We start from the raw sequence: 22,878 nt of genomic DNA, 5'->3' as shown, positions 1-22,878 counted from the left end.
AGCTCAGACTCATGGGGCCATACTCAACAAAATGATACTGAGACAGATCAAGATATTCCACTTAAAGCAACTTAGGACTTTTGACCCTCTTACTTCAACAAGATAATAGAACATAATTTTAGCCTGCCTAGAAAAAATATGTATCTGGATTACACAAATTTATCAAGTCTCTAGTGGGTCATTTGGAGTGCAGTCACTCAGATGACATAGGTAGTTTTTTAGGCATAATAATATTTGCACAACGTTCTTAGGTTCACCTAAAGTATGTTCCCTGGAGAATTTAATCACGTGGATATTGTTTCCTCCACATGTTTAAACAGCTGTCCATACTGTATGCTTTATGAAGTCTGATCTTTGTAGGTGGTTTGAATTCCTCAGAAATTAAGCACCAGAGCTTTGATGCTTGAATAAGACCTCAGTTATTTTGCACTGATGTCTTAAATCTGTGACATCCTTCATATGATTTGAAAAAGCAACTTTATGTATAAAATCCTCATAGTATGATTTATATGAGGATTCTATAAATTAAACACCATTTTAAAAAGCATTTTTTCCAGGGATTTGGTAATGCTAATGAAGTCTCCCTTTGGTTCATTTCTTATCAGGTAGGACACCCAGCTTTTTCTAAGATTCCTGAGATTTAGTCTAGTCATGTGAAATATTAGTCCTTAGGATTAAATAGTCTTTATTAGTTATTCGGTGTGATATTATGGTAGACCTTATAGTGTACCCTTTGCTTCAAATTTATTAGGTCAAAAGAATAACATGAGTATTATGGAAACTGACACAGACATTATTTTGCTTTTGCTTTGAATGATAGTTTCTAATGAATACTTCAGACCTGGAGGCTTGGATAGCAGAAAAACGTCCACTTGTGACCAGCAAGGACTATGGTAAGGATGAAGATGGAACACTGAAACTCCTCAAGAAACATAAGGTATTTCAGAAACATTTTAGAAATTCTTGAAAAGTTTAGTAAAGGATATTCAAAGTTTGCATCTGTGATTAAGTTAAGGAATTGAGTTGCTATGTTGCTTCCGCAAGGAAGGACTGAATATTTGAATTTATGGATCCATTAGCAATTTTTTTTTAACAAAGCTAGGATCTTTGTTTGCATGTCATGCTCTGAGTCTGAGTAATGGGTGCAATATACCAGGCTGCAAGTACACTTTAGTGGCTAACACCATGCACACAGGAATGGGCTTGACTGGCTTTTACAAATATTCTTAGCATGAAAACATGTTTGAGAGGAAAGATTTTGAAGCTTGTTTGATATTATATATGTAGTTTAAAATAAAAAATAAATAAATAGTGAGAGAAAATAGGCTGAAATTGATCGAGACCTGGAAATATCACATGCTTCCAGAAACTTTTCCTCTTCTTTTAATGTCTCCATTAATTGCAATATTATCTGGCAGAAAAGTTGATACAGCGAGTGTCTTGGATATTGGCTCTCATTCCACTGTTTTCTTTGACAGGTCCTAGAGCATGAGATTGCTGTTTACCAAGATCTGATTAAAGAACTAAATGAAAGTGTCCAAAATCTTCCAGCTGTGGGTTCCATCCAGTATGTTGAGGTTGATGCACCAAGGGAACAAGTTCACTCAAGACTCCGTGAGTTGCAGGAACTAGCAGCAATAAGGTATCAACTAGAAAATTTGTATCTTAGCTGACTCTAGTCTAAATTGCCCCTATGTTTGTTTCAAAACCTAGATGACTAGCTTTGACTCAAAGAAGTCAGCCAAGGGCATCTCCAGTTACCTCACTAGGATTTTTGTCACATACATCATGTCCCCTGTTTTTAATTGTATTTAGGAAATTGCTTGTTTCTGTATTTTATTTCTGTGCACCCATGGGCATTTTATTATTGTTACATGAAGCCTCTACATTTTGCTAAAGGAATTTAAAGCCACCAAATTTCCTCTTCACCCTTCATCATCCTCCTGTAAAACAATCTGAGATGCCAGATCCTGATTTTCCTTCCTGTTATCTGGAATCTGATATTAGAAAGGGAAGGGAGGGGCAAGCCTTGTTTTAGAAAGTTTCCCTTACTGAAAATGACTAGAAAAGGACTTTATTTGTTACAAAAAAGAAGGAAAGCAATTTAAATTGTTTGTATTAATGGCTAGTGCCATTGCTACAATAAGAAGGCTTTTGTCCTTGAATAAGATGTGTACTTTTCATTTTAGATCCTTTCTCCTATTAAAACAGTAGCAAGTTACAACAAGTCAGTTTGCTTTTACCCGGGGTTTTTAAATACTCCTAGCTTGTTGCTGGGAAGGAACAAATGCCCATTTGAACAGTTTAGATTTTACCTCCTCAGAAAATTCACATAGAAAATGTATGAAGCTCTGCAAGTTGCATAACCAATACATTAATCTGAAAATTAGAATACTGAATATTTCAACTATAATTTTTAATATTGTTTACAGTTTCTAAAGTTTTGTTTACCATGCAAGGCCTGTCATGTGTCAGGCTTTGTTATAAGACACTGTATGAAACCATAAATATGCAGCAAATTGCAGCATTTTGATGGATAGGCAACATGAGCAGAATTACGTAGAATGTCTTTCACAGCACTCGCCTTCATGGTGCACTAACCTTAGTTAGAAAGATTTCCTTCTCATTTTCATTTACATATGTATTACTGTCCTTTTCAAACAGACAATATATGTATGTTATATATGTATATATGGTAGAGTAAAGAGAAAGTTATTAATTGACCTTCTCCTGTACTCCCTTATTCTAATTGTATCTCCCCCCCAACAGAGGGAAGAAGCTGGATGAGACTCTTCTCTTGCATGAGTTCCTACGAGAATATGAAGATCTGCAGGACTGGATGGCTCAGCAGAAACAAGCAGCCAGCTCTGAAGACTATGGAAATGATTATGAGCATGTCCTGGTGAGTTTTTTGAGTAACTAGTCAAAAATCAACCAACCAAATTGTATGCTGTCAGACTGTAAAAAGATTCTAAGATGGTTCCTGAAAACTTAGAAGATGAAGATGAAAAGCATAACAATGAAAGCATAAATCACTGGGAAATAGGAGTAGAAAAGGATCAAGGTGGGCAGAAGTGAATGACTGGTGATGTCAGGCAAGAAGCATTGCTGGACTTTTCATCCTGTTACCATGGGGCCTGAGCTGCATGAAGCAGCTGCATGCTAAAATGCTTACTCTTTCTGATATTCAAAGAGAATCTCCTATTTATTTTTTATAGTCAGATATTTAAATGTGGTTTACCTCCAGCATTTCTGAAGAAAATTCCTTATGTAGGGACATTACAGCCATATCTTTTCACATGGCATTGAAGTTATTATAAAGTCAGCACATTTGAAATCAATAGATATTAAAAATCTCTATTTTTAATGTTTATTTCAAAATATGTTCTAAATCTTAAACTCAGAATACATTATTCAGTCATAGCACTCAGTAAAGTCTTATCCCTAAAGTAAAAACATACTGTTTTAATAATTGCAATCCATTGTACATTGAAAAAAATATAATTGTTTCTATCCTCAGTAATCATGCTTCTGCCTCATATCTGCATCACAGACCTTATGTTTTGCTAACAATCTGTAGCTCCTCATTGTCTTAGAAAGTAAAGTGCAGTCATTTATATCCTCCTCTTCAGTTTCTCCATCTCCATTTGTGGTCAGCTTGTTACTTCTCACTCTGACAGCCATGAAGGTTCAACAACTATCAACAACTTTTTTTTCCTTGTTTTCCCTTCAAAAGCAACTTCGTGCCAAGTATGACACTTTCCGACACCAACTGGAAGCAACTGGGAAAAGAGTTATGACTTGCCAGCAGCTGGCAGAGAACTTGCTAAACTATGGTCATTCTGAGTCCCGTGAAATCCGGCAGAAGCAGAAAGAGCTAAGGTAGGACACTTGTGTAGGCTCTATAATGATTTGTCCTTTCAGTTCACACTTGAGGAGGAAGTGAGAAGAACATAGAAAATGGTAAAGTATGCCCCCCAATTCTCTGATTGCAAAATGTGTGGTGTGCTCACTGATAGAGAGCTGTTGCCATGCCTCATTAAAATATAGACTACTATAATATAGACATTATCTGTTTGCTGATTTGCTTTCTTGCAAATTGCATCAGAGGTTCTCTGCAAGCAAGGGGTAATTGAACTTCCTTTGTCCTTTGGAGCAGGGTCAGCTAACTATATGACTGGAAGTTTAGTTGAATCATTATTGTTTCTAATGTTTTTAGTTTGAATCCCATGATTGCTCTGCAGCTATTAAGATGAGCCTCTTATGCCTAGCGCTGGTCCAAGCTGGCCTGAAAGAGAAGGGTCAATGACTAGTAGAGTCTGATTTAATCCCTCAAATCCTGCTGTGCCAGTCATAGTGCTGGACAGAGTACTGAGTCCTGGAAGTGAGAATTAGGGTAGAACTCTATTTAGTCATTAATTTAGTGTCCAGATAAGTGTGACAGATTTAGGGAGACAAACTCATGTAGATGAAGAGTTGCACTCACTTTTAATTAGAGCTTCACATATATGCTTCCTCCAGGAGTCTTTTTTCCAGGTATTTCTCCCCTTCTAGTTGTAAATTCTGAAGCATATAAAGCCTGAAGGACCTATTGTAGAGGTGTGCCCATGTATGGGCAACAACTCAAGTGTCTGGAGCAGACAGGAAGGGTATGGACAGAGTAGACAGATGTCCTACCCCTCAGAGAATCACTTCAGCAGAGTTTATTGGCAGAGTGACTGAAAATAAAGTATGAGGAGGTCTTTTTCTTAGCCTTTCTTCAGATTTCTAACCTCCTTTACTCCTAGTTTGCATGTCTCACATGTGTTGGTTTTGTTGTGTTGTTGTTTTTTTTACTATTTGTCCCTAGAAACTCTTGGGAGGAGCTGTTGGAAATTACCAGATTACGCGGTGAGCGGCTGAAAGATGCTGAGGTGATTCACAAGTGTTACCAGGATCTGACAGATGCTCTGGCCCACATTGAGGTAAAAAACACTGGGAAGATTTTATATGAAAAAAACTTCCATTTCAGCTTAGTTTGTGGAGTATTCTTACGATCCTCAGCATGCTTCCTGCTGTCTTTAAAATATCTCTGTAAGAAACTCACATGATTACTCAAACTGTGTAAATTTCTAGTGATAGATACAGACAATACTTTCAAGCTCCCAGTATGAAAATGGGAGAGGGGCAAAATCTCAGTGAAATTCTTCGGGTCTCTGTTTTATCTAAGAATCCTGAAGAATTTTTAGAAAGAAACCACATAGTTGCTGTACTGAGAGGTGTGGTTTCCTCAGTGCAGATGCGTATAGAAGGCAATGTAACAGAGATTGCACTGTTTGCAAGGCAACAGAGCTTTGCTGGGTTAAGTGTAGTAGATTTTTCCATTTCCTTGTACTGACAAAGGCTGCCCTATTCAACTATGTTATTCCTGTTTTCTTTCCCTGTTATAAATGGAAAATCAAATGTCACATACTCTACTGTATACCAGTTCAGGTTTTCAGGACCTGGCACATATTTAACTTCAAGAAAGAAGTGGTTAATTCTGTAGCTGTGACAAGCGACAGTTTAGAAACATTCCACAGACCAGCTTTTGCTTTATTCCTATGCTGAGTTTGGCCCAGGTAAATAGTACACACTTCTTGTATTGTTTCCTGTTAATAAACTTCATTGCTGAGTGGGAGAGAAATTTGTCATGCCCATCTCTTCATTTATCTCCTGCTCAGATGTCTAAGGGGGAATACCTTTTTCTCAGAGGAACATAGTAATGGAAAGTCTCTCTTAGGTGACCAAATACAATGCAGTTGTATCATAGTTGTAATACAACACAACTCCTTTTATAGCACCTTACTGAGATGTAATGTTGGTATCACAAATTAGCCTGTGAATCTGTTACAGAAATGCACCGCTATGATTAGAAACATTTTTCTGACTTTTCACCTAGCTGGACATTGGACAAGTTCCTATCCACTTTATTCTCTTGACAGAATTGTTCAGTGTTTCTCATCTTTACAGTAATTCCTCCTTCCAAACTGAACTCATCTTTCCCAGACATGCATAGATAAGATTCGTGTAAAGATGATTCATAGATCATCTGCAAAGAACAGCCTGAAACTAGTGGTTGCTAATATTACTTTAATAATTCACTATATGTCACTGCAGTGGCTATTCAAGATTAATTCACATCGCCAAACCTGTAAGTCATTCTCTTTATTGGCTGATAGAAGAAAGACTTAAACCTTCATCTCTCACAGTCCAATTCGGTAGCTTAATTACTGTGATGCTTACCAAAGAGTTACTAGGACAGGTGTGCTAGGACAGAATTTTCTGGCTTCCTTTTACTTGTCATGGCTGAGTAGTCCATACTTGTGCAGTATGCATGCACAGCATGACTGAAGTAGACTGCTGGTGTGTTTTGCTTATAAGTAGTGAGTAACAAAGCTTACACTGATTTTTCTCCTTGCTAGGAGAAGTCCAAAAGCATCCCAGATGATGTTGCAAAGGACGTGAGAGGTGTGCAAACCCAGCTCCGGAACCATGTGGCCCTGGAACATGAGCTCCTTGGAAATGAGCAGCAGGTAATGAAAGTCATTTGCGGTCTTTAATGTATTATCACAGTGTAAGTTTCCAAGACAATCATAATGATGTAGTATTATGAATATATTCTATGAAAGCCTGGAATATTCTAAGACTCTTCCTCCATGTCTGCTGCTTTATTAATATATTCAAGATCAGCAGGTGATTATAAAAGTAGGTCATTTACAATCTTGTAGATCAGGCACATGTTATAATGAGTACTGACAATTGAAGTGATTCACAGGGATATTTTTAACCGCTATTTGAAATGTATGATTATGCCAAGCTTTATGATGTGTCTACCACGTAGTCCAAAGCATTCTAGATGATTACAATGAAAAAATCCAGGATCTCTTTAATGAGTAGAAAGGCTGAATCAAAAACAAAACATGTTAATTGTCTATAGAGGATTATAGAAGGATAAATGGGGCAGTAGCCTGGAGATTTCAATACATTTAAATGATTAGAATTTAGACTATGAGAAAGAAGAGAAAGTCTTGTTATAAAAACTTGCGAAAAGTGTCAGCTCGTAAGAACAACTATTGCTTTGAAAACTGCTTCGTACATGGTAGATTTGCATAGCTCTAATAGACCAGAGAAACCAGTACAAGTTTTATCTTCATCCCTTTATTTTGTTCATTTAACAGTACTGTTAACACAATATGTGCTATGCTGTGATTACTAAAGTTGCTATCTCAGAATCACCTTTCAGTTTCCTCATACCTTAGCATTACAGAAGAAAATGCTGGAGCTGATGTCACCAGCTCCTTGTTTCTTTTAAAGATAGAAGAGCATGAGATGTGCATGAGTAGAATGCAATCACAGTTAATCTGTATAGTCACTGGGGAAAACAAGGTATAGATGCCTGTTCTTTGTAGTGTTCATGTAGTAAGAATGGTAAAAATGAGAAATGAAATCTGGCTAGTTGAAAAAAGTCGGTTGTGATGAGCCTTAACAAACACTGGATGTCACTGTTATTCCATCTGAAATTAGGGATAATTTTGTTTAGCATGAGAAAACTTAGATCAGAAAATTTTACTTGAATTGTAATTTTATTTAAAATTAACATAGTTTTTGTCGTAATTTTCTTTATATTATCTGAATCTCTATGTCTCTCTTTCTTCTTTCTTTGCTATGTACAGCTGCAGGATCTGATCCGCTCTGCAGATCATGTGCTGAGTCGTTGCTCAAACAAGCAGGCGTCAGACCTGAAAGCAAAGCAACAGGCAATAGCCACTAACTGGAAGGCCCTGAAGTCTAAAGTTCAACTGCGTAGGGAGCTTCTGGAACAAGCACACAAGCTTTACCAGTTTCATGCACAAGTAAGCACTTCACACCTTCTGTTGCTTGTACGCAAGGATAAATGTTTGTCAGTCATAGGTATACTTCTGAGCTGCAAAGGTTGGTATGAAAGGCTGCAGACGCTATCTGTGTTATTAACTGATTAACTGCTTGTAGCTATTTAGAATGGTATTAGAGGAATTAGATAAGAATCTTTTTACCTCCTGTAGGAAGTATTTACAGAGTACGAGACTATAGTTGTCAGAAAGAGTCATCGCTTTGCAGGAGTAGTGATAGATTTCTTTTCAAATACTCTTGCACTGAATAAGGTATAAAAATAGATGAAGGCTCCTATTTATAGTGGTCAGAAGTTGGATCTCTTTCTCTCTCTCTCTCTCTATGGGCATGCAATAATGCTCTGTTAATTTATTTCATGAAATGTATTAAATACAACTCACGCATCTTTGCTGGATCATGGCAACAACCTCACGAGTTGCTTAAACACAGAGATCCCAGCGTAATATCATTACCTGCAATCACCCATAACCATATTTCAGGCTTCAGGAGGGAACACAGTTTGCAATAGAATACTGTGCAGTTGTAAATAGTTTCAGTGAAATCACCTGTGATACATCTCTGCAAATTAGTAGGTAATTGGTACAAGTACTACAGTGGCAGGTACCAAAAAAGCGAAGATGTCCTCTTCTACCAAATCCTATATATAGTAAATGGAAACAAACAATCCTTTTTTTCCTGTGGATGCTGACCACACTGTTCCTCTGCTTCCAGTGGGAGGGAAGAAGTTGCTAATGTAGATTTCTAGGATATCTTAAATGGGACTTTTTCTTTATGACATTGTGCTTAGATTAAAAAGCAAATAATGAACAAATCTGTGAGTCTTTCTGTGAAAAGAGAATTCTGTATAATCATTCTGTGTATTTCTCTGCATCCCTACAAGTATGATTTTCTGTAATTGAAAAACAGGGTTCTCCCCAAATGATAGCATGCAGTAACAGCAGGGGGTTCCAAATCTTCTGGTCAGCAATATCAAGGAATCAGAACTTAGACATAGACATATTCAGTGTTTCTGAATTGTTTAAGACCCCCTCTTCTGAACTTCGTGCAGACTGATGCCTAGTCAATCCTTAAATATTGCTGGCATTGCCAGTCCAAAAACAATACCTTGTTGGCTTTTGACGTGTTCCATTGCATTAAGTATTCTGAGATGTACAGATCATTTTTTTTCCAAAATGTGTAGCTTAAATCTTAAGGAGTCTCATGCAGGAAAAGAGCATTTTTCTTCAGCACTTACTGTCAGTAAGTATTCTAAAATACACCAAGCAACCAGTCTGATAATCCAAGCTTGAGATGTAACCTTAACTTTTACATTTTCTTGGGTTTCAGGTGTGGGACTATTTCTCATGGACATCAGAAATTATTAGGGAAATGAGGGCCAAGGAGACTATCCGGGACATATCTACTAGCAGCCTGAGACTTACCCAGCATCAGCAGCTACTGGCTGAGATTGAAGCACAAGAAGAGAAGTACAAACAAATTGTACAGCTTGGACAGTCACTCTTGCAAGATGGGGAAGTAAGATCAAAAGAGGTAATTGAAACACATTTGAGTTCAAAGTTGAACACATTCAGCTACTCAACAGTGATGTAACTATCATTCTGAACTAAACATTATTGTAATCATACAGATGCATGGATACACTCACACATATTCATAATCATGACCAGTGTTTGCCTCAGCGTGTTATCTAGGCTGGGCACAGAAACATTTCCTACCTTAGCAGTAGATGAGTGCTGGCCTGTCCTGAGGGTGCATTGCAGCAAACTTGGGTTTATTGAAGAAACTTGGTATGTTCCAAACTGTGGAGATAATTCTACATGCTTCCCAAACTGAATTTTAACAGAAATATTCTGCTTCATATCATAGTTCTAAATTCATACCAGACAGGTTGAACCAAAGACCTGACAACCAAAAATGAAAATAAGCATATCAGAGAGTTTAAAACCAGTTGGAACATTTTCTGTGGCAGAAAATTATGCCATTGTATTAAATCCCCAGACATGAAAGACGAAAACCAAACTGCTAGTTTGTTTACTCAGGACAAATAGCTCCTAAAATTCTTATAGCATTTTTCCTCTTCCAGTAACTAGTAGTTTACTTCTCCCCATCAGTTCAGTAGCATCTCTTGAATATACTCAGACAACTGGAATTCTGTTCTCCTGACTAAGCTATTTCCTGAAGTTTCATCTAATGTTGTAATGTATAACTACGGTAACATGGAGTCTTCCTGACTGGAAAGTTTTTTGCCTGTAGAAGAATGCAGAAAAAAAAAATTAAAAAAAAAAAAAATAAATAAAAATCAGTAATAGAAGATCTGTAGATATGCAGAGTTTGGAAACTGAAAATACATGAAATCTAAGATTGAGACGTATTGGCAAAGTATAGCAGACAGTTATGACATTAACTTATGTAAGTATCTGTCCTATCCCAATTTTAAATGCTATTAATTGCACTGTTATTAATAAAGATAAGTAGGATTTGATTCCAGAAGGTACACTTGAGAAAAAGTTACCTTTATTTGCTCTTGACTTGGACTGCTATATATGCTGTAACAATCATTCCCCTGTACCTGAGATGAGGCACCTTTCTAATTATCTCTCTACCCAAACATAAGTGCTGGGAATTCTACTTTTCTTTGTTTGAAAATTTTGGTGCTATTTAAGGGAGTTTATCTAAGACTTCACATGATCTTTCTCTTAAAACCTTGTCCTCATCCATGGTTTATGATGACCACCAACATGAGTTTTTGAAAATTGTGTTTAGATTCAGCAGAAGCTACAGGCTCTGCTGGAAGAGAAGGACAAAGTATACAGTGAATGGAAACAGAAGAAGAAGTGGCTGGAAAAAATACACCAAGAACAAATGTTCTACAAGGACTGGAATTACCTGGACAAGCTCCTGAACTCACAGGAGGTATGTGAATTGTACACTTGAAATAAGCAGACTTTTTCAGCATTTTAACTCTTCCAAACTAAAAGGGACATTACTATGTACCTACAACTTAAAATCCTTAAAGCTATGTGTAGACAACATGCTTTTTATTGTTATTTGTGTTGCAGCATCACTTGTAATTGCAAATAAATATAAGAGAAAGCATATGAGAACCTTGACAGAAGAGGGAGACAACAGTCCAGTATTAGTTAGCTTTAGTTAGATCTCAGCATACTGACTGCTTAACCACTGGCAAGCTATTTTGTATGTTGCAGAAAAATTGGGAATCATAAAGATGGCTTGACAAACAGATTTGCAGGTGATGCTGGAAACCTTTCCCCAGACTGAAATTTAGTGCTGGGAAAATGCAGCTTGTGGAAAATCGATGTTGACAGTGTGAATTAGTCCAAGAATAGGAGATTCTTTCTCTTTTCTGCAAGGGAGTTGATAATACCATGGAGATCTATGAAAGAATCTGACCAGGAGGAATAATGATTTATTTTTAATGTAGTAGAGAAAGATGAACTTGTGTCAAAAGCCCCATACCCCATGAAATTAAAGGATTTATGTAATTAATGCAAAGCCATGATATTCTTTGTATTATCATTTGCAGCTCTTGAAGTATGTTTCTCACCAGTATCAAATTATCTTTCATCCTTTTTGCATTTTCCTGAACTTGCGGGTACTATCTAAAACAGTTCCAGCCCTAGGTCTGACATTCACTGTTGCAAAACTGGGAGTGAAGAATTCAAGTGTCCTTCCCAGTCACACTGTGCACATTCATGAAATAATAGATTGTTGCAGCTGTGCAGAGGCTTAGCATGCAAACCACATTGTTGGGATGAAGTCGTTGAAGGGTTGAAACAAAGCTTAAGAAGGTTGTATCTCACCAGTATTTCCTATTAAGGAAAAGTCATTCTTCATTCTCCAAGACCACTGGCAGCACAAAACAATTGTAATTGATTTGTGCTGAACTCTGGTTTCCCCCTGTGTTTTGCCACAGGCACTAAACCTTTTGGAAAAGTGATGCAGAGCTGTGCTATGCACTGATACTCAGCTCTTTCAGGTACATGGGTTTAAAACCTTCTCTAATTCACTGCTTGTGAGAAGTGTGAAGTGAGAATCTTCATGATTCCCTACAAGTGGCAGACTTGGCAAATAAAACCTACATTCTCAGTTTGCGCTGAGACATGATACCAAGAGAGTTTCACCTAGTTTGGGGTGTATTCAGATGCATTCAGGATGAGTTTCAATATACATCACTCCTGAATGCACCAGTTAGGCCTTTCTTATCAGAGATTATTCATTTTCTTTAATGCTCTTGTCATGTCCATTCTTTTCATCTTGGTTTTAACCCACAGCTGATGCTGAACAAAATTACAAATAAGAAAAGAGCTGTCCAGGAGCATCAGCTTTCCTCGGAGCCAGAGATTATTAATAAAAGCACATCTCAGCCATACTTCACAAATGCCACTGTTCTTTGCTCATTTTAAATCACACTTTACTGACTTTAAGTCAGTTTTAATGCTTTGGGACCAGGAGATGTTGGTGTTCACCTCAGTGTCCTAAGCACTGTCAGTCTACAGTGAGTTTAACTACACAGGGATGCAAGTTTAGCCTGTTGCACCGCTGAAAAGCCAGATACTACATACATACATACATACAAATTAAACTGTGTCTTAAAGGAATTAATGGAGTGGGATCATGAAGATAATCATTGCAAGAAGGGGATTCATGAAGGAACAGAAAGGAATCGCCTTCTGAATTCTACTTTTTCCTTAATATGCAATGCATTGGCCTGGGCCTGAGTGAAATCCCACCTCAGCTGGAATTCCTATATTTCCAGAATATCCCCTATTCCTTTCATTCTCTCATCTCCCTGATTGAAAATTCTTTGAACAGATTATTTGTGACCTGCCAAACTCCACTCTGAATGAGAGAGGAATTCTGAGAACTGCTGGGTTTTTTTTGCAGCTGCAAACATCTGTCGTTTGTATCAGTAACTACAATCAGTTACTCAGGTTTCTTAATCACTGTTTGTATTTTAATTCTTTGCATTTGAAGAAAAATTGGAAGAGGAATCTGTTACATTTGGATGGAGCTCTGTTACCACTATCTGGAGTTAAAATATGCCTGCGTAGTGATTCAGATTTTCTCCCTAGGGAGACAGGCAGGAGGAGCTCTTTCAAACACACTTGCAAAAATTATTCAGCTAAGACATCTATTGAAGACTCCCAAACCACTTTCCCAATGGGAATTTTCTCATTTACTGCTTTCAGAAAGGACAGAAGCAAACATGCATTCAAAAAGAATTCCTCTCAAGCAAACAAGTATAAGCAGTCACCCCACCCCTTGTTCTTTTCTGACTTCTGTGTTCAAGGAAATACACAGTCAAGTCACACACATTTCATTGTTTCACATCTGTAAGAAAGCAGCTCCTGTCAGCCCGTAAGTACTGGATCCTGTTTTCCCAGAACTTCATATGCTTTAGACCAAATCTCTCTCAGCAGCAAGGAACAGAGGAAGAAAGAAGGCAACACATGAGTGTTTTAAACTAAGAACAGCTACTGAGAACTGCTCTCTCATTCGCTGCCTGTGCCAGTGTGACAGGTTTGACTTCATGCCAGCATCTTATATTACATCCAAGTTACTTAAACCTTCGAAGGATTTTTGCAGAATTTAGTCTAGGATTGTTCTATGCTAAAGAAAATAGAGCACATGTGGAGGAAATTATGCAAACATCTATCTTTTTTTAATTATTTTTTTTATTATGAATTCAGTTGTGCCATTGCTTGGAACTGTCGTAGGAAACTCTCCAAAGACCTGCAAACTGAGATCTTGCCATTCAGAGTGCAGACAAGCAACAGCTGAAACGGAGAAGAAAGAAAAAATCATTTTTGCTTTGAGCAGAAGCAGTGTCCTGCACATTCTGCTCTTTTCCAACCTTTTCACAGCAGCAGATACATTGCTCAGGTTAGCTGCCTTCCTTTTCTTTTTTTTTTTCTTTCTTTTTTTTTCCACAAGTGGAATAACAGCAAGCACACAGACTGTCTCTGGCAAGCATTTTTGGCTCCCTCCTACTCTGTCTGCATTCTCACTGTCAGAACACTCAGGGAGCAGAGCCTCTGTAATTTATCTTTCTGCCCATCCCGCTCTCGTATCACTTTGCAGACGTGATAGGTAGTGGTGGCATTACTAGAAGAGTTGTGTGTTTTTATTTTGAATGTGGATTTTTTTAGTTTGCCTTTTTTTTTTTTTTTTTTCCCCTGGAGAATGCTTATTAACCTCTCATTCCTTTGCTTCAGAAGAAGAATGGAAATTTCCAGTACCAAAGGAAAAAGGAGTAGGAGTTGGTTTTAAAAAGAGGGAGAAAGGCAAGTTTCTGTGGCTTTGGTTTTGCATCATTTAGGACTAAGCTGCAGAATGTATTGCAGGGACCATCGCTGCAAACTTTCATCTGTACCCATCTATGTCTCTACTGCGGAACTGATGCTATCTCCCAGCAGAATGACCCCACCTCCTCCTTTTGAATCTATTGTGAGAGACAGGCCTTTCCAAAAGATGCCACCAACAACAAGGCATCCTCCCACTGGTCGATCAGTTGCAGAGATCACTCAAGGATGTGCCAGCTCATCACCAAGCAGTGTGTCTTCTGGAGCTTACTGTTCGAGGCTAGATGTCGTCCTGGAACACACAGACCGGAGAAAAGGTTTGGGGAATGCTAGTAACTGTGCAGATCTTTCAGATAGGATATCCAGGTGGTCCAGTTCTCACAGAGATCCTCAGCGACGTGGATGTGGAAGTTCTGGCAGTTGGTCGACACCTGCATCTTACAAGCAATATTCAGAAAGAGATAAAAGTGTTCATTTTTCTTCTGAAAAAAACAATCCCTTGAAGTTTGCTGTATCTTTGCCCTCTGATGTCCTTTCCTGCAAAGCTCCACCAAGCTGGACATCACATCTAAATGTTGACCTACCTGCTATTCCAGATGTTTCAACACTCTGCAGCAAAAATCGGTGTGCATCTCTGGAACCTTGTGATTCTTTCCCACTCCAGAAAGGCTGTAGCCAGTGCAATGTCCAAATGCAAGATCTCCATGCTTCAATGAAGCTTTATATTTCAACTTGCAGCTTGACAGTGAAACCTTTTCGAGCGGATTCCCATGCAAGCAATCATATTCATTCAAGTCTTCTCATGCCACAATTAGAAAAGCTGCCTGAAACTCCAGCTGGTCTCTCAACAGGATCCCAGAAACCAAAGTCATGCTTCCCTTCAGGAGGGTCTCCAGCTCTTCAAATCACAAGATTTCATGTGACTTCCTCTAACTATCCTAGCTTTCCCCAGGAAACTATCTCCAGAGATATCTGGCTGTCCTCAGCTGCACTGACTGGAAGAGAAAATTCAGCTCATGGGAATGAGGTCACAAGCAGAGATTTAAGTCCAGAGCTGATTGTCTTTCAGAACCATCCTTCATCTAATCTGGAGTTTGGGAAGACTCCATGCGATGGGCAAACACCTGCTCACCACAAGGTTTCCAAAATCACCTTGATACTTGCAGCTCCTTGGACTGCAGTGCCTATTCAAGTAGTAAGAGAATTTAGAAGGAGCCCGAATCCAACAGTCTTTATCAAAACACATGGTGCAGATATAGCTGGTCCACCTCTTCATCCTATGGGGATTGGGGCTGACCTCTCTTTATCAGTGAATCCAGTTTGCTGCTCAGGACTGCTTTCTACCCAACAGCCTTGGGCAAGGTCTAGTTTGAGACCTTCTCAGGAAACATGCAGCCTAGAAAGTGTATGCCCTGAAGACCTTTTGCCAAACATGCCAACTCATACAGTGTCTTCAGCTCACAGACACGTAGAAGATTCCTGGTGTCCGTCTATCGCTGTCAACATTGGTTCTGGGAGGAAAGTGGTGAAGATTTCCATTCCATTCTAGGAACATTTGCAAACACTGGTTTTAAGCTGCATTAACTGAACCATGTGGATTCTTTCTTGCATGCCAATTGCCATGTTCCTGTTACCAAGAGGATGACTTTTGGGTCAGCCAGAAAGCAACTTTTGTTCTCTGTCATCAAGGCTGCAGATACCTCTTGATCCTTCCTAAATGGAGCTGAGCACTTTGATCTGATCCAGCTCTTAACAAATGTTTCATTTTAACCATTTGAGCTCTGACATCAACTTTACATGCACAGTTCTGTGCATGTACTTACAGGTTTTGCAAAATTGGGCTCTAGTGCTCAGCACTTTTAAGGTTCAAGGCACTGAAGCCAAAAACTGGTCTTCATCTCTGACAGTCAGTCTGAGACCTGGGACAAATCCACAGTGTCGTTTTCCTTACGTTTTTCTTTCTGTTTCTTTATTTTATTTTTTTCTATTGCTTTCAATTTCTCATTTGTCAAATTGTGTTGTATATCTAAATGGTTAATACTCGGGTTTGTAAACTTTTTATAGTAATCCTTGTTTTCAAAAATCAGTTAAAATTTAACAACAAGGGAAGCAAATAATTTTCCCCTTAGAAAAAGGAAGATATCACCTTTTCCTGGGGGGAAAAAAAGGGAATTTAGTTTCCATTGCTTGTCAGATTCAGGTATCCCAAAAACTACGCAGCAGTGAAACTAAGGGGAGTCTAAGGGGAATATAATCTGCCTTCAGACAGGTATTCATAAGTAAAAACTGTAAGAGCGTGTGATTCTTATCTAACACCTTGAGAATTTTGGTAGATGGGGTGGTAGCACTTACAGGGATACAAACATGTTTGGTTTCTGTATTTCCCTCATCTACCTTTCCAATATCAGCTAATTTTACTCTTACACAAAAGGGATAGCATGTAGTGGATGGGAGGGAAGAAAATTGTTAAGTACATTTAAAATTAGAATTCCAGTCCTATTCCGCGAGATCAGTGGCCAACAATATGGTGATGTCAGTATGATAGAAAAGGTGTATGCATGTGTTTTTTAGAAACAACTTAGTGTGTTTTATTTCACTTATGACAAAGTATTGTATTACTTAGTTGTGATTAACATGTAATCATAGTATTAATCATATGTATTTGCTAAAACTTTTTCTCCATTATTCCTTTCTTCTTATTATTTTTTTACTTTTATCAGAAGAAGGTAAAATCAAACCTTGTTGTTATCATTTGTCTGGGCAGAGTTTGGACTGGGTTACACACTTTAAGGGAAGGCATTTAAGTCTGGAAGTAATACTAGCCTTTAGTACATGCTTAAAGCTGAAAGATTTTCAGTGAAGTTCCAGCCATCTCAGAAGCAAGCTCCATGAAGGCAGTGTGGGGCTAAATATGTTAAGCTTGCTGCACTGTGAAGAGCAGAAGCAAGAGAAGGGAGTGGATTCACAGAAATACTTTAAATACTTTTTCTTCTAACGAAATGAGAATGACATTTATTGGAAGCCAAATTTTGTACAGGGCTGTCTCCGCTTCCAACATGTCTGTATGACTGTTTCATTTAGTATTTCTCCAAAGAGCAGAGCTGGCCTGTGCTGTCACATTAAGTGTGCATATAGTGTATAGTGCTATTTTACTTCAAGTGAACTTTTTTTTTGAGATGGACTTCGAATTTAGTTCTGTGTTAGCTCATGCATAAGAGGTGCAATCACAACAGTGTGGATGAATCTATGTAATGAGCTCAAAAATAGTGAAAAACTCCACTTGAAGTAGCAATAAACCTCATTTATGTGCTTTGCATTGTTAATAACTTGGCTATTTGCTACATGTTCCGTTACAAATACCAGAAAGGGCCAAGTCTATTTTGTGGTTTTAAGCGTCTTTGCAAAGTCTTCTGTTAAAAATGAGTCAATTGTATAGTGAGTGGTCAGGTCTCTGGTGCTTTTTGTGGCTCAGAATTAGATTCCTGATGATGGGTCATGATTCATAATGGAAACAAACTTGAAAGTAAGTTTGTACCTGCTGTGTGCTGTGGGAGGCCCTGGTAGGTTACCTGAGGAGAGCTATGCAATGTTTTTGTATTTTAAATTAACACGTCACTTTCAAAGCAGGAGTTTGGGGACCTGTCTGAAGCCATTCCCTACACCAGAAAATGATGTAATTGGTTAAGGTCCAACATCATAGTGTGGGAGCCAGTTTCTGTTCTGCCTTCAGATTAATACAACAAATTCTTAAATGAAAAATTGTTGCAGTTCTGATTCTAGCAATTTCCATAATAAGATTTCTGTTTACAAGGTGAATGGAAAGTTTTTAATTCATCATATCTTCAAGCAGCACTGCTAGTGCTACTGACACTGGCTTCTTGTAAGCAAACTGCAATTGCCTCTCCTGCAATGTGTGTAGCCGCTTTTCTAACAGTTTTCTTTTTCAGCATTAAAATATGGGTTCTCAAGCACACTTGCATGAGCTTCTGCTTTGGGGGCCTGCTCAAAAGTCAGAAGCGCTTTTTCCACTGCTCTAAGAGCTCAGGGAATGAGGTTTGAATGTATTACCCATGCATAGTGATTTTCAGTAGGAGCAAGATACTGAGCAGTCAGAGGCAGCTGATTATGACTCACTGTCCCACACCCCTGCTCTCAAATGTCTCTCTTTTCCAAGGAAGGTAACCATCTTTACCAGCAGATGTCCCTTTGCTTTTTCTTTCACCATAGTTTAGAAGAGCGGGAAAGCTACTGTCTTCATGTATAACACTGTAGTTTCACTGCTAACAGCTGGTAAATAAAAGTCCTGAAGTGATATGTGGAAAACTGTAAAAATTTCGTTTTTCCTCAGGTGAATATTTTTAAAAATTTATTTATTTTTAACCAGAAATTATAATAATGTAAGTACCTTACAAAGTAAGGTAAAGAAGTTACACTGCCTTTAGAGCAGTTGTTAGAACATGAATGCAGAGGTGCATTATGTGGCTCTGCTTTCGTACACAGCAAACAGAAGTGAGAAGCGTCAGCTGTGTAGGAATGGAAGCCAATTATAAGTGGCTTAATGCAGCAATAGAGCAAACAGATGTGCGTGGATTTTTTTTCTTCCACAAAGCAAACCAAACACAAAAACACTCAGAAAAAAACAATCCCTTATAACTTTATGCACTCGGTGAGTAGACAGATCAAAGGATTAATGTTAAATTGACAAAATACCTGCGTTCTGGTGGAAATTGTATTTAATATTTACAGGCCAGACTTCTTAAAAGTGTAAGCCTATTGTACACGTCCTTCCCCTCTTCCTGACAGTGATTACTGTGTTGGGATTTACTCATGTCTCTCCTGATACTCTGCATGGATTAGTACAGTGCAGTTTGAACATCTGTCTGGGCGTGATATTCTTCTGTACATTTTTTTCGACATGCAAAATATTTCTCTCATTAACTCCCAGAAATGAACAAGAAAGTCAGACTAAGTCTAGCTTTCAGTCCTCTAAGCCACAGAGGCCAAGCGAAGTGGCAGTATCAAGCTCCATCAACCAGCCGGAGATGAAGGTGACAAAGCAATTGCCATATGTGTCTATCCAGGAAAGCCAGGCTCAGGTCTCCATTCAGTGCAGCTCTGATAGGGTAGAGCCTCAGTGGGGCCCCCAGATGGGGATAGGGGGCATTCAGAGAATGATCAGGGCTGCCTGGGACTGCTGGTGTTGTGGGTATGTATTCCGTTGCATGTAAAATGTGGCTGGAAAAATCTTCAGAAGATTCCTGAGACAGAATGCATGGAAGGAGTAATTGTGCAACCAATTTTCTTAACGAGCACAGGAGTGCATTAGGGGTTCATTAGAAAATGTCATAACAGTATTAAAAGTCAATAGTGAAACTGTTAAAACTGATATTTTTTTTTAATTTTAATTTTTATTTTAGACTACAGTCTTCATACATCAGAGACTGATATGATAGTAAATAAAATTAATGCAGGACAGTTAGAAATTCAGCCTGAAAAAATAGCAGATCTAATACGCTTGTTTCAGGTGCAACATTATAAAAGGATCATAGAATCATATGATGTTTTTCATGAATAATCAGCTGAACAAATACAGGATAGAAACAAACTGGTCTTATAGCAGTTCTTTTAAAAAGATTCTGGAAACTTAATGTAGATTACAAGGTGAATTTGAGTTCAAGGTATTGCATAAAAGATAAGCACCATACACAATTGCATGATTACAGCTTGAAAGGCAGCAGAAATAAGCTCTCTGCTACCTTCACTCTGGCAGCCTCAGCCAAGTACTACATCAAATTGTAGGAACACCATTTCAAAATAAATGGAAATGGAGAAAACCCAGGGGAGAGCAATGAGAATAATTAAAAGACAAGAAGACACAGCATCTGTGGAATGATTGATCTGTTCCAGCATAGTTTTAGCTAGAGGTGATAGAAATCCCTATTAAGCCTATGTAAGCCTACAAAAAAGTACAAAGCTAAAGCAAATGTAAAAGAAATTATTCTCTTTCTGAGCTGAGGAGGGCAGAATGCAATAAGATGAAATACTAGCATTGCATTTTCAGGTTATATATTCAGAAAATCTTGTTAATGGTGATGGTAATGAAGCAGTGCAATAAATTGCCAAGGGAGGCTGTAAAGTGTCTGTTAAGGGATGATGTCTTCTAAGAAGAAACTGTCAGGCATGTCAGACATGGTAGTGTTGATCTGGCTTTGGATTACAAGAATGGCTGTTGAATTTACCACCAGCTTTGTGATTTAGAGAAAGCAGAGAGAGATCCATTTACATAGTAGGACCTGCTATTGTATCTCTTTCTTACTCAAGACCATGAAGTTCTGCTATTTCATTTCCAGTTTGAATTGCCTTTTATTCCTTTCATTTCCTCTGAAGTGTGCTGTAGGGTTAATATCCCTTCTAATATTTATTAATTGGGATTATGTGATGTTTAACCAAGTGAGAAAAATCTAAAATGTTTTTTGTAGGTTTATTTGAAAAGCAGTGACCTCGGAAGCTCTGTAGATGAAGTAGAGCAACTGATTAGGAAACATGAGGCTTTTGAGAAGCTACTGGCATCACAGGATGAGAAGGTACAGTAAATAATAAGGAATATTCTATGAATACAGGAGCTAGAATAATTCTTTTTTTTTTTTTTTTTTTTTAATGTGGCAACAGATAAAATTGCTGAACAGATGTGATATGCTTGATTCAAAGAAAAATGGGGAAGCTTAGTGAAATAACAGACAGAGGAGCGGAGAAAAGCATTAAACAATCCATGTCCAAGTCTTCTCTGCATTGTCATGAAGTAGATAAAAAAAAAACAAAAAAAACAAAAAAAACAAACCACTTAGAAAATCAAATACTGGGACTTAGCAGTTAAAATATTTAAAGCAGACCATACTTTGTTATGGATACCAGAAGTTTTCACCTTTTTTTTTTTAAGAAGACTGTGGCTTTTGAAGCACATAAGATACAGTATGTCAGAGTGGCTGTTTTTCTAATTATTTAAGTATATGTTTCCTATATAATGTCTGTACTAAATTGTCTAGCCTCTTCGCATATATGGAACTGAAGCCGAATTGCTCACCCACACCTAAAAGAATCTGGCTGGCTTGTGGCCAGCTGCTGTAATTCTCCTCTGCTAGGGCTGAGCGCTGAAACCTGGGTCTGTGCCTGCTTTTCCAGATGGAATGAGCTCCCAGTCATGTACCTGCTCCCTGGCAGACTTACTCTTGTGTTGAGAACTACCTCCCAACACCAGATTTCCACTAAACAATAAAATCAGGGCAGTCATAAGTGCCAGGCTTGCTCCACAACACCTTGCCCCATCTGATCAATAGGAAAAGAACTCCTGCAGCTAAAGCTTTGTTTCATCTAAATAATCAGAGTGCTAAAGTAACAAATGAAAAGGAGGTAGTGGATATATTGTAGTACTGGGCAGGGGGAAATGCTGGTTCACCTGTCCCTAAAGCTTTTTACTCCTTCCAGCAAAAAATGGTATGGAAATTAGCCTGGTGTTTTATTTCTTTGTTGAAGAAGCTACTGCATAGAAGTGGCTTTAGATTTGTTGCCTTTTCAGATGATGTCTCTTCAGGAACAAGCAAACAAGCTAGAAAAGGATGGTGGATTGGATGGGCTACAGATTCAGCACAAACTGAACACCATTCTTCAGAGGAAGCAGCAGATCAAGAATCTTTCCCAGAGCAGGAGAGAAAAGCTGCAGACAGCCCTTCTTCTGGCACTTTTCTATCAGAACTTGGCAGAGGTAAGAGAAACTTAGACTAGGGTGGGAGTGGAAGAATGGGGAACTGCTTACATCTGTTGGATAAAGAGCTTGTTCTTGCCAGAGATTAGCTGAATTGATAATTTACTTTGAGATGGCAACTGCTGTATTGCTGTGTTCATGAGGTAGGTGAGCCAGTACCGTTGCAGTCACTATCCATACCATTGTGGTGGGACTGTGACCATTTGAATTGCTTTATGCATCAGAAGTCCTGATAAAATAAAACTAATCAAAAAGTAACTGGCAGCCACTACTTTATGCTTCCTTTGATGGGACTGAAAGTGTTTTAAGACAGAGTGAACACTGTGTGGAAAGCAATATGGCAAGGGCACCAAGTTCTACTAGTGGGTGTTTACTGAAGTCCTTCAAAACAGATCTGTAAGTGAGTATAGTTCTTCAGCTACTATACTCTGCGGATTAGGTTAGCCTGCATTCTGTTCTGGCCATGTTCCTGTAGCCAAGCAGCTCTGTTCCTGGCACATCGGTTGGAAAGATACAGCAGGTTGTTTTTTCAAAGGCCAGCACAGTTGTGTGTGACTGAAAAATGTCTTAGCGTCCGGTGTGCTGACATAAGCAGCAGCACATAGACAAGAAGTGACATTTGCAAACACTCTCGCTGGCCTGGTAAGCCCTTCTGCTGCTACAACCCTCAGAACATCCTCCATGTTTTAAAGAAAAATTGCAGGTACTTATCACCTCCTATCCCACAAAAAGGGCACTTGTCCTGACACAGTTCAGATTAGGGTTGTTAGCAAAGACCTGTCTTACACTTTCTTCTAACAACCAAATTTTAAAATAAATAAATAAATAGCTGATAAATTCCATTTATAACAATATCTATTTAGAGCTCCCCCAGTAACAATCAAA

At 38.4% G+C, this 22,878-nt stretch overlaps 1 protein-coding gene across 1 annotated transcript in view; it reads left to right on the top strand.

Annotated features, from left to right (window-relative positions):
* Window positions 1-22,878, top strand: part of SPTBN5 (spectrin beta, non-erythrocytic 5) — an 88,344-nt gene that overhangs the window by 30,828 nt on the left and 34,638 nt on the right. The window contains exons 28-38 of the mRNA XM_015864530.2: window positions 821-937; window positions 1,479-1,642; window positions 2,770-2,902; window positions 3,737-3,882; window positions 4,850-4,964; window positions 6,444-6,554; window positions 7,695-7,874; window positions 9,238-9,441; window positions 10,675-10,824; window positions 20,714-20,818; window positions 21,808-21,993. Of these exons, the coding sequence (XP_015720016.1) occupies window positions 821-937; window positions 1,479-1,642; window positions 2,770-2,902; window positions 3,737-3,882; window positions 4,850-4,964; window positions 6,444-6,554; window positions 7,695-7,874; window positions 9,238-9,441; window positions 10,675-10,824; window positions 20,714-20,818; window positions 21,808-21,993 (1,611 nt within the window). The remainder of the gene's footprint in view (window positions 1-820; window positions 938-1,478; window positions 1,643-2,769; window positions 2,903-3,736; window positions 3,883-4,849; window positions 4,965-6,443; window positions 6,555-7,694; window positions 7,875-9,237; window positions 9,442-10,674; window positions 10,825-20,713; window positions 20,819-21,807; window positions 21,994-22,878) is intronic.

Source organism: Coturnix japonica, chromosome 5, assembly GCF_001577835.2.
Source record: "Coturnix japonica isolate 7356 chromosome 5, Coturnix japonica 2.1, whole genome shotgun sequence".
Classification (NCBI taxonomy): domain Eukaryota; kingdom Metazoa; phylum Chordata; class Aves; order Galliformes; family Phasianidae; genus Coturnix; species Coturnix japonica.
The sequence above is the reverse complement of the archived record's forward strand: the minus strand, read 5'-3'. Positions and strand labels throughout refer to the sequence as shown.